Genomic DNA, 12029 nt, shown 5'->3' on the forward strand with positions numbered 1-12029 from the left:
AATTTTCTTCCATACTCAAGCAGCTAAAGATACCAAACCCAGAAGGAAACCCAAACCATGACTGATGGTAAGCCTGGTCATTGAAGAGAAGGAGGCACAGGGGGCAGGAAAAGGAAGATATCCACTCTTCCCTTCTTCCTCAATAACAGAACCTAACTGCCAGTTCTTCCCAGAATAGAGACCATGCTTCCCCACACCTCCAACTAGATGTGGCTATGTGACTGCATTCTTGCCCACGAAATAAAAGTGGAAGAGATCTGTGTGACACAGGGTGCTTAGAAGGAGCTCTCTCAGCAAGGTGGGGCACCGTTTTTGTCTTTCTGCTTTATCTCCCCCATTTCACTTGGTGCCCATGATGGCGTGAGCTCTGGCTGCCATCTTGATTGATGATTTGAGCTTGGGACGCGGTGTAGATAGAAACATAGGAGCCTGGGTCCTCAGTGACATGGGCATGCCACCACGCTAGTCCTGAACCTACCACGGAATTTCTTTTATGTGAACGAGAAATCAACTTCTCTCCCATTTAATCACTGTTTATCCTGCTTTTTCTTTTTTTTTAGAGAGAGAAATCACAAGTAGACGGAGAGGCAGGCAGAGAGAAAGAGAGGGAAGCAGGCTCCCTGCTGAGCAGAGAGCCCGATGCGGGACTCGATCCCCAGACCCTAAGATCATGACCTGAGCTGAAGGCAGCGGCTTAACCCACTGAGCCACCCAGGCGCCCCAGTTTGGGTTTCTTTCTTACATGCAGATCAACCTCACTCTAAGAGAGGAAGGCAGGGCTAAGTTCGAGGAGAGCAAGAGCAAGGTAAGGATGGAAAGGGAAGGCTGGATGGTGAAGCAGAGTGTGACAGGATTCAGAGCAAGATGGAATTGAAAAGAAGAGGGGAGGGCCCAAACAGCCCAAAACAAAGACCCAGCATCCTAAAAGGCTGCTGAAGTTCCCTTTTAGGCGATGGCAGGGGCAGGGGAGGAACGTCAACTTAAAGCTACCATACTGGACTGGGGAGCCAATGCAAAGCATAGTATTGTATGCAGAGACAAGCTAAATCCACTACAGCATGAGGTTGGGTATGAAGATGGCCTAAAAATGACCCTGGGGTAGGGCAGCTTTCTTTGCAGTGGCTTCTAACATCTCTTGGCTCACTGGCTTACTGGGGGCTGCTCTGTTTTTCTCTTAGAACCAAAGGGAAGCATGAAGGTCTGTCTCTCAGGAGCCCTCATTTCACAGGCCTGTGGGATTTGCAATGGGCATTGTTACTTATCACCTCTATGGGCCCCTCTTAATATAATTTGGGGTGACCTGTGTTCTTCTGCCTTTTCTCCGCTTCTCAGGCACTGCATGTCAAAGGAAGCACTCCTATTTCCTTGGTGGCCATTCTCAGAAGCCAGCCTTCCATGTGTTTCTGGTGGCCGGAATTCCTCAAGTCTTGGCACTGCTTTTTTCCCATAGCTTTGCTTTCCAGCAGTTTCCAGAAATCTGGCTCCACACTTCAGAATGGCCAGCACTGTCCCCATTCCCTCTGCTTTTTCCTGCCTCCCTCTTGGCTTGTCCCTGAATGTCTAGCCATCTTCACAGGACTCTGATTTGTTGTTTTTCCTTCCCAGTTTCCAGGACAGCATTCCTTTCTCTAGGCTCATCCTTTCTTGCAAGAGAAAGGGAAGTATCTTCATCAAGAAAGTGTTGCATGTAGAGCACAGGCTTTGGCATCAGAAAAACCTGGGTAAGAATCCTGACTTGACAAGGTATCTCAGCTCCCTGACTCAGTTTCCTTATTATAAAATGAGGCCAATAATGCTCACCTCATACAACTGTAGGAAGGACAAAAATGAAGCGTGCAGTCACAGCACCTGTCCATCACAGGCCTGTAATAAAATCATAGTTTTTATCATTACAATGATATTAGTAGGTCATATCAGTATGACCACTTGAGGAAACACTGAGAAATGCAGTCTTTTTCTAGGTTATGGCACTTCCATTTGAGAGATTTTTGGCCCCAGGAGACCACCATTCATCCAGACGATCTGTGACCCCTAGAAGCCCATCTCAGATTGCTCCTTAGGAAGTCCCAAGCCACCACACTGGAAGCGTGTAGCCGTCTATCCCTCCACCTGCCCATGGTGACCCTGGATAGGGCTCATCAGCAGGTTCTGACCAGCTCCACTGCTGGGCCATGCAACTCTGGCCTCTCTGTCTCTCTGTCTCAGCTGGAAGATTCATTCACTCCAGCAGAGAAGCTGCATGTTGCAACTTCTTCCCTTCCCCCCCACCTCTGTTTGCCTTGGCTTTCTGACAGTGAGTCCTGCCACCCCAACTCCAGTATTGGGGCAAAAGCAGGCAGAAGAAGCTTTAAGCAAGGATAGAAAAAATACTCAGGGGACAAACTGACTCAACAAGTCTCCACCAAAATCATCACCTCATGTCTGCACCCCTGAGGTTGCCTGGCCTTGTTCGGGCACGAGGAAATGGAAAGACAAGAAGCAAAGTGACTGCAAAGAACCTGAAATTCTGTGTACTTCTCATTCCTTTAGCAACACCGCTTGTGGGGGGTGGGGGGGGAGGTGGTCAGGGGAGGTTGATTGGAATAAGTGTGTATTCCGCCTTCCGAAGTGGCAGGCCTCCTGACAGAGAGTGTCCACATGGGGAGCTGTGATGTCTGGTGTCCTGCAGGGTGCTGCAGTAATTACCAAAACTGCTGAAGAGCTCTCTCCCTTAGCTGTCTTCCAGCCCATGTTTTCTGGGTCTGAGTTGGCCTCTTGATTTTGGGTTCAATGGTGATAGTGTAGGACCCTCCCTCTTATACTGTGCTCTCTTATTTCCCTGGAGAGAAAACCAGGGCCAAATAGGGACTTACAGCCTAGCTATACCCAAGAACATGGTCTGAAATTGAATACAGAAAAGACCATTTGATAAAGAAGGACAGCCTTAATTTAATGGTCTTCATTGGGCTTTGGTTGTATATTTTTATTTTAGCAATATGTTAAGATGTATGTCCTGAAGCCCACATCTAAATTTATCCACTGCTTTAAATTTTTAGTGAATAAATAAATTCACAGCTTGTTGAAATTTCTGCCTTTTGCTTTTATAAATGAATCCTACATAGTTCATGTGCTTCTTTATTCAATAAACATATATGGAGATGCCACTTTGTGCTATATAACGTTCTAAATGAAGGGAGATTCAGAGACAAAAAAAGAGCAGAGTCACGCGCGGATGCAAGTTAACAGAAAGCATGGAAAGTCTACTCGAGGGCCCTTCTGAGGGTTTAACTGGGCGGGGTGAGCTAGGGAATTCTGAAAGCCATCTCAGAGCACCAGTATGATGATTAATCTTAGAGGTCAACTTGGCAAGGCCATGAGACCCAGACATTTGGTCAAACATGTCTAGATGTTGCTCCCACAGTATTTTCGAGGTGAGATTAACATTTTTAAAAAATTTATTTATTTGTCAGAGAGAGAGAGCACAAGCAGAGGCAGTAGCAGAGGGGGAGGGAGAAGCAGGCTCCCCACTGAGCAAGGAGCCCAATGTGGGACTCAATCCCAGGACCTGGGGCTCATAGCATAAACCAAAAGCAGACGCTTATCCTACTGAGCCACCAGGTGAGATTAACATTTAAATAAGTACACTTTTCTTTTTTTTAAATTTTTTTTTAAGATTTTATTTATTTATTTGATAGGCAGAGATCACAACTAGGCAGAGAGGCAGGCAGAGACAAAGGTGGAAGCAGGCTCCCTGCTGAGCAGAAAGCCAGATGCAGGGCTCCATCCCAGGACCCTGGGATCATGACCTGAGCTGAAGGCAGAGGCTTTAACCCACTGAGCCACGCAGGCACCCCTAAATGAGTACATTTTTCATAAAGCAGATTGCCTTTCATAATGTGGATGGGCCTCATCCAATCAGTTGGATTTTTTTTTTTTAAGATTTTATTTATTTATTTGACAGGCAGAGATCACAACTAGGCAGAGAGGCAGGCAGAGAGAGAGGAGGAAGCAGGCTCCCTGCCTAGCAGACAGCCTGATGCAGGGCTCGATCCAGAATCCTGAGATCATGGATCTGAAGGTGGAGGCTTAACGCACTGAGCCACCCAGGTGTCCCTGAATCAATCAGTTGGATTTTTAAGAAAAAGACCACTTCCCTCATAGGAGCAAAAATTCGGCCAGCAGACTGCCTTTGGGCTAGAACTACAACTGTTCTCTGGATCTCTGGACTGCCTACCTACCCTACAAAGTTTTGATTTATCAATTGCATGAGACTATTCTGTAAAATCTTTTCCTTTTCTCTCATTGTCTCTCTCTCTACATACATACACACACACACACACACACCCCTACTGATTCCATTTCTCTGGAGAACCCTGACTTCTTCAACCTGCCATGGGCCAGGAGTCATGTTAGGCACTCCAGGTATATTGCCAGCAAATGCAGGAGAAACTGAGGTTTGTGAAGGCTGGTTTCTTGTGACTCATCTCAGAGTCAGTGAGGATTTGAATTCAGGCTGCGTGCACTGATTGGACACTGTGCACACTGGTTGGACAGGACCACCCAGAGAAGGCAGGGAGCATTCGTATGCATTAGTGTTTCTATCCCCCTTCCTCCCACAACTTCCACATTGGTTCTGCTATTTCAAATACTACTCTGCGGGTATGTATTCTCTGTGGATATGTATATATTTAAACAAATGCAAAATCAAAGAACAGCCTGCTCAGTAGCTCATAGGAGAACGATGACCAGCCAAGGCCTCAATGCTATTGTCTCAGCATGAACTGTCCCCTGACACCTGATCAGGTCTATTCTGAAACTACTTTCCCTATGGCTAGATGCATTCGCCTGGAACAGAAGTCTGACAAAAATAGAGGTTGCCTCTGTCTTCCAGTGACTCTGAAGATTAAACTGATATGAAGTACTTCTCCAAAGCAAAGAGATTTCCCCAAGCATTTGCTGAGGCCATCACATCCAACATGCCCTCATTCAATCTGGCTGCTTAAGGGAAACACAACCAATTTCCCCTTTAAGCTGGCAGCTATTTCTCCTGTCCTGAAGTGTGGCCAAAATGGGTGCAGATGGCAGCCAGTGAATGTGGCAAATATACAATGTTCCCAAGTGACACTAATAGTCTTTATCATTCCGGGGTAGCGCAGTGAACACTTAACCATGGAAACTTCTAAGAAGGTGGGTGCTCAGTCACAGATTCCTGAAGCAAGTGCATAGATGTCATTTCACAGACATCTCAAGTTGAACGTTTTAAATGTTGCCTCCATCCCTGCCAAGCTGCTGGCGCCTGGAATCCTGGCCCCTGTGAATGGCTCCTCCATCCATCCAGCTACTAAACCCAGACATGGGATATTTTCTTGGTCTTGCCTCTCCTTACGGATCATGGACAGTCCAGGTTCTACACACCCTAGCTCCTAAATGTAAAGTAGCTGGCAACCATCTTCTGGTTTTTGCAGTACCCCACAGTTCCATCTGGCATCTCCCCTGGGACCAGGGCAACAGCCTCTTTCTATTTATTTATTTATTTATTTTTACTTTTTCAGTGTGCCAAGATTCACTGCTTATGCACCACACCCAGTGCTCCATGCAATCTGTGCCCTTCTTAATACCCCCCACCAGGCTCACCCATCCCTCTACTCCCTCCCCTCTAAAACCCTCAGTTTGTTTCTCAGAGTCCACAGTCTCTCATGGTTCATCTCCACCTCTGATTTCCCCCAATTCACTTTTCCTTTCCTTCTCCTAATGTCCTCCGTGTTATTCCTTATGCTCCACAAGTAAGTGAAAGCATATGATAACTGACTCTCTCTGCTTGATTTATTTCACTCTGCATAATCTCCTCCAGTCTCATCCATGTTGATACAAAAGTTGGGTATTCATCCTTTCTGATGGCTGAGTAATATTCCATTGTATATATGGATCACATCTTCTTTATCCATTCATCTGTTGAGGGGCATCTTGAAACAGCCTCTTTCTAAACTGGGGACATTTCTTCCTCTTCCCTAATTTCTTCTCTACACTGCATCAAGAAGGGCTTCTAAAAATGCATTACCCACCTGCTTAACATGACTTCACAGACTCCAGTTTTTCTCAAGATACAATAGGAGCCGCGTGGCCTGCCTGCCTCCAAATCTGCCCCTCCCCTTATCAGGCTCGATCCATACCATCTGTTCCACTTCTGGCTGTTCTTTGAAAATGCCGTGCTCTTAGCCTTCCTTGAGGCTTTCCCACATGCTCTCTCTTCTTGAAAGCGTCTCTCCCCCAAGTTCCTTCTGCTTGAGTCCATTCACCCTCCTCCATTTCTCCACGAAAGACCTCCCCTTGTCCTTCAGGGGAAAGTTGGTCCCCTGGGGTCCTCATAGCATGTTGTTTCTCCTTTATAGATGTTTCACAATTTCTGATTGCATATGGGTGTGTATTTTTGTTTTACCACTATAGACTCAGTCACAAAGGAGATCTGCAAAATATTACAGGAAACTATGGACAAGACACTCAAAAGACGTTCCTGACACCTATGCCGTATACCCAGCACACTAACAAGGTGGACCATGAGCAGTGAGGAGCAACACCGCTAATGTTCCTGTTTCGCTTTGATGCCCATGAAATCAAATCACAGTTTCAAGTCACCTGCTCATGAAGTCTATTTCCACATTGTAATGCTCTCATCTGCATCATTTTAAAAACCACGCTAATGTTCTGGCTCATTAATTCTGTGCATCCACTTTTACCTCGGAGCCATTAACAAAGAGAGGGTGGGATGGCTAATAAAGCTAGAGAATGAACTTAACTATTTGTAGAAATAACAACTGATGGTAACATTAAAGCCCAAAGCATAGATCTGTGCTGTTTCATGCATTTCACTAGTACTGACTTTGTCATACCACAGGATCAGGTGCTGTGGGTCACCAAGGGGGACCAGGAAGACAAAAGCCCAGACACATAGCAGCAGATGGACACCGAATACACATACATGGGGATTAGGGAGAAGCAGGATGTGGACTAGCCGGAGAGGCCCCAAAGTGGGTTGGGCCAGAATAACTAGGCAGAGTAGAACACCAGCCCCATAGCCTAGCCCTCCTTCATGCTGTCCTAGCATCGCAGCGGAGGGTAGAAACCCTGCCTGGGCACCACAATTTCTTTCTGGCAAGGTTTCTGCTCTGTGGCTCTGTGCTCTTAATATTTCTCTGGCTCCTTTGATTAGTGTAAGTCCCTCAGGTAAAGGTAAGAAATCAAGTACTGATGTACTACTTTAAGAATTTTTTGGAAAGAAAACACGAGGGTGGTAGAGCAGGAAGTGTACAAAGTCAGACACGCCTGGACAAACGCCACTGGACATCAACAAACCGCTCAGCATCTCCTTTCATTACTGTGTCCCCTCTAGCTGCTCACCTGGTCTTCGCTCTGCCTGTCACCAAGCCTGTGTTTATGTTCCTGAGGCAGAAGGGCAGACTTCTATTGTGCTTACTTGTAGGTTTTTAGAGTGACAAGGTAACAGAGGAGTGCAGTTTCAAAATCTATCTCCAAATTAAATTTTAAATGGGGCAGAGGGACTGCTCTACACTGCAAGTCAACTAGTCTCGCAATCTCACACCCCAAGTTGTCTACTAGTCCTTTAGTCGGAACTGACCAAATGCCTTTTACAGGACTGGCCTCATGCTAGACGAATAAGGCAGCACCTGTGCCCTTGGGGAGAGATGACACACAGCCACAAAGGGCAGGACTTCCTAGAGAATGTGATACTGAGCCCCAGCCATGTGCTCCGTGAGCTCTGGGGACCTGGCATCTCCACCCGCAGGGCTTCTGAAGCCAAAAACCTAGCGTTCTCCCCTGACTCCTGTCTTTCCCTTAGGCAATGTTCTATTGGATCTACCCTGAAATAGCTCTTGAGCCTGCTCATTTCTCTCCACTGCCACCGCCACTATCGCGCCTTCCTGCACCACCTCTTCTCTGATCTATTCCAGTGCTGCTACGGTCCGGTCATGGGAGAGCCAGCATGAGCTTTCAGAAATGCTGCTATGGGAAGTCATTCCTAAGCTTGACCCCCTGCAGTGGGGGACCCTCTCAATCCCCTAACTCCAGGACTTGGCCCAGCGTCTGACACACAAAAATGCTCTCTAGTGTTTGTTGAATGAATGACTGAAGGAATTCAGCTGTAGTTATTTTGGTTATTCTTTGACTTTGTAAACAAAAGACTCAGTGGTTCCTACCATCACTTTATGAGATAAAATTTCATAAGAATGTAAAATAAACCCCATACTGCATGGACAGTAGCAATGGCAGCTGTACTTTCCAGTGGGAGAAACTCGAGTGCCTGATTAGAAAATCTTTCCATATAGGACTATGCTGTGTTGTATCATTTCAAGGAATGGTCTCCAGGAGTTTCCATATCTTTCTCCTTTTAAGAAATTGTGCCTGCTGGCCTCTGCCATTGAACACATCACTTTCTCACTGTGAGTTTGAAGGCCACTTTCATAATTTTTGCCAAATGCATTAATCGACTTCATTACTATTTATTTAATTTTCTTGTTTTAATCATTCTCACCTAAAAAAATCTTAACTATCCTCTTCCTTTTGACTAATTCTAAATATTTACATCCACGAAATACTGGGCAAGTTATGTTTGTTCATTTTTTGTCTAATACACATTAAAACAAAAACATAACTATTAATATAAAAAATGTTTAGTCCTGCACCACCCACGCTCATCTGGTCTACCAGCAGTGATCCACATGCCACACTTTGGGAAGCACTGCTGCAAGGAATTCATGAAAATTGCAACTGAAATGCAGAGACTTCTAGTGTTTTCCAGGTATTCAGATACTGGGTAGGAGAAAGGAGGAGGCAACCTGCCATGTTACTAATATAAGAACATCATTAGGAAAAATGAACAAGCGTGTATAATTCCCATCTGTAAAACCTTGCAGGTACCTGTCATCATGGCTGTGTGCTGCTCAGGGCTGTCTGTGGGGACGATCAGCCACACGGGGAGGATTTTATGCCAGTTTTATCAGATTTCTTGGCTTATCATCTGACTTTTACCTCCCCAAATAAAGACTCACAGAAATTAGGGAAGGGACAGAAAATAATGTGCAGACCACTAAACCTAAGTCCCTCGAGTATCTTTTCCTGGGTGTGAGTCTGTGTAAAGACACAGTGTGCATCTGCCTGTGAGGCAGCCTGGGGACCAGCTTTGTGCATGACCATGCAGGAGGGGCAGTCTGGGTGGGTTTTTTACTTGACTCTCTGCTTTGGGATTTAAGACACCAGTCAGCTGTGCCGTGGGAAGGAAGAAGACTTTCCTGGGAGGAGCAGATTCTGTTTCCAGAAAAACCTCTTACACTAGCTGGGCTGCTCCAAGGAACGCTTGGAGCAGTTCACTTGGAAACTCTCAGAATTGTCTCCGTGGATACTATTTCACACTGCAGTCATTGGGTGCTATGCATTTATTTATAACATTTATAAGTTCTTGCATTCGTTAAGTTCTCTGTCTTTGGGATTCCACTTTGCTTGAAGTATTTATGTTTTAATTAGTAAGTGATTTATGTTTATACTTTAAGTCATAAAAGAAATGTTTATACTTTAAACCATACTTAAAGTAATCCTTTAAGTTATCAAGTTCAAGTTATGCCGATTTAGCAGGCAAATTAAAAGCAGATAGACACGTGATTAAGAATGATGTCATTATCTCACTGAAATCATGGTAAAGAAAGTCACTGGAAAGTTGACAGTCTTTGAAGGCTAAGAAGAATTAGCAGAGTCAAAGTCTTACAATTCAAAGAAATTCAGGCCTGCTGAGCCTGTCCCTATTGGGCTCTGAGATGCTGGGGATAATGCATTGATCCACAAAACTTTTTTTTTTTTTTTTTAAAGAGATTTTATTTGTCAGAGAGGGAGAGTACAAGCAGAGGGAGCAGCAGGGAAAGCAGGCTGAGAGAGAAGCAGACTCCCTGCTGAGCAGGGAGCCTGATGTGGGATTTGACTCCAGGATCCTGGGATCATGATCTGAGCTGAACACAGACGCTTAATCAACTGAGCCACCCAGCTTTCTCCACCTACAAATTGTTTATTGCTACCCATGCTTAATGCCTAATCACCTGCCATATAGACAGAGGGAAAACAGAGAGGATCTGGTGGCAGAAAGTTGCTTCCAATTGCTTTTGTTTTCTTGCTGAATTAAGAAAATACTTAATTAAAGAAAAACAAACTTACACCAATAAACATCAAAATGTTAACAGTATGTATCTCTGGATAGAAAGTACTCCCAACTCTTTAAAATGGAAGTTGCCCATCTTTAAAGAGGGGCAAAGATTAGGCTAATGTAATGTAAACATTAATTTCTCTATAAAAAGCTTAGTAGAGGAGGGAAAAATTGAATGGGTGCTAGCTGACTTTTCTCTTAGGACTGATTTACTTCTAGTTGAAATTTCAATTACTGGTTCATTATTATTAATAAGCACCCATGCCTGGGGGGGCAGGGCCTATTAATAAAACATGTAACTTTATTCTTAGTTCAGAATGAATAAATAAAATTAACCTTCAGGAAAAAAGATGTAATTAGCTGAGAATGAGGAGGGGACAGGAGTGAGGAGGGTGGGGAATAGAGGACAAGGTGTGACTAACTGACATTTTGGAGAATGGAGATTGACTGTGGAAACAATTTAGGAATGCCAGGCAGAGCTCAGAATCCACTGACTCACGTCAGCATGGTGGTGCATTTCCCTCCATCCCTACTCAGCTGCTCAGGTGCTGGGGGAGGTGCAGACGGCAACTGGAGGTTCACCAGGGGTGGGGTTTGCCAGGTGAGTAGGGCTGAAAAAGCAAAAACCAAAGGACTGAAAATGAATGCAAAAAAACCCCCCAAATATATTAATGAAATCCCAGCTAAGTAAGGATGAAGTCAGGACAAGAGGTGACCTTAACAACAAAAACGTGGAACCCACTAGATCTCAGGGAAGAATTATTAGAGAGAGGGCACTCAAAGATAGGAAATGGTGGTCAGAGACCGGGATGCTTGAGGTCAAGAATGTGGGAGCTGGGCATTGTCGAGGATGTCAAGAACTAGAGAAGGGCTGTGGACTTGAAGATTAATGGAAAGCAAGGAATTAGAGACTAGGATTCTGGGTCACTGCAGAGATGCTGAGGTCACCAAAGAGAAGTGGAAGGGTCACAGGAACAGAGAGTGAGAGCCGGAAGTCTAGGTAATGAAATATCCTGTGAATAAGGGGGACTGGCTACAAGGCTGACAGATGCCCATAACAAGGTCAAATGATACATAGTACATTCAGATGGAAAGTGCCTCAAGGAGTAAGGTTCTGGTCTGGAGTAGGCTCAGAATTACAATGGGGAAGAGAAGAAACAGCCACCATCCGAAAAGGCTTTGTGGAATTGGTGTCCTTGGAGGAGAGGCATGCTTCAGAGCAAGACAGCAGTGACAACTCTCAGAGAAGAGGCTAAGGATAGGGGGTCTCTGTGGCTGATGGTGATGAGTTCTGGGGGCAAAATAGAAAGGTTTGGGGGAGATGAAGTTTAGAGGGGGAGTCTGAGCATAGGCTGACCTAACTACATGGGGAAAGAGCCCAGAGATGGAGAAGGTTTGGCCTTGTGGGCATGAGGGAGGTCAAAGGTGATGAGAGGCTTGATGGGGAGGCCCTGGAGGCCTCTTAGGGGACAGTGGGTAAAGGAGTTCTAATTACAGCACATTGATACTGGTCTCTTAGTGGGCAGAGTTAAGACAGCAGTGGCCTGGTCTTCCATGAGGAACAGGACATTTCTTCAAACTCTCTCAGACATCACAGAGAGCTGTACTTCCACACCGGAGCACTGACCCTTCCATTAGGTGATAAATTCATTTTGGAAGGTTAATTAATTCAACACATACTACAACTGTTGTGTGCTATGCACTGTTCTAGGCACATGAACCGTGTCAGTGAACAAAAGAGACAAAGATCCCTGCTTCCAAGGCACTTACATTCATGGTATTAAATAATGAATAAGTAAATTATATAGTATAACAGAAAGTGATAAGTGCTATGGAAAAAAGAAAA

General features: G+C 45.1%; 1 protein-coding gene across 9 annotated transcripts in view; it reads right to left on the minus strand.

Moving 5' to 3' along the window:
* The window catches only part of MYRIP (myosin VIIA and Rab interacting protein), a 393633-nt gene that overhangs the window by 247343 nt on the left and 134261 nt on the right, over positions 1 to 12029 (minus strand). The window contains exon 2 of one of the 9 annotated variants that reach the window (XM_059161997.1): positions 10683 to 10794. The exons of the other annotated variants lie outside the window; for them this stretch is intronic. Within the exon in view, the coding sequence (XP_059017980.1) occupies positions 10683 to 10690 (8 nt within the window). The 5' untranslated portion in view covers positions 10691 to 10794. The remainder of the gene's footprint in view (positions 1 to 10682; positions 10795 to 12029) is intronic. 9 annotated transcript variants of the gene reach the window in all.

Source organism: Mustela lutreola, chromosome 2 (genome assembly GCF_030435805.1).
Source record: "Mustela lutreola isolate mMusLut2 chromosome 2, mMusLut2.pri, whole genome shotgun sequence".
Lineage (NCBI taxonomy): Eukaryota > Metazoa > Chordata > Mammalia > Carnivora > Mustelidae > Mustela > Mustela lutreola.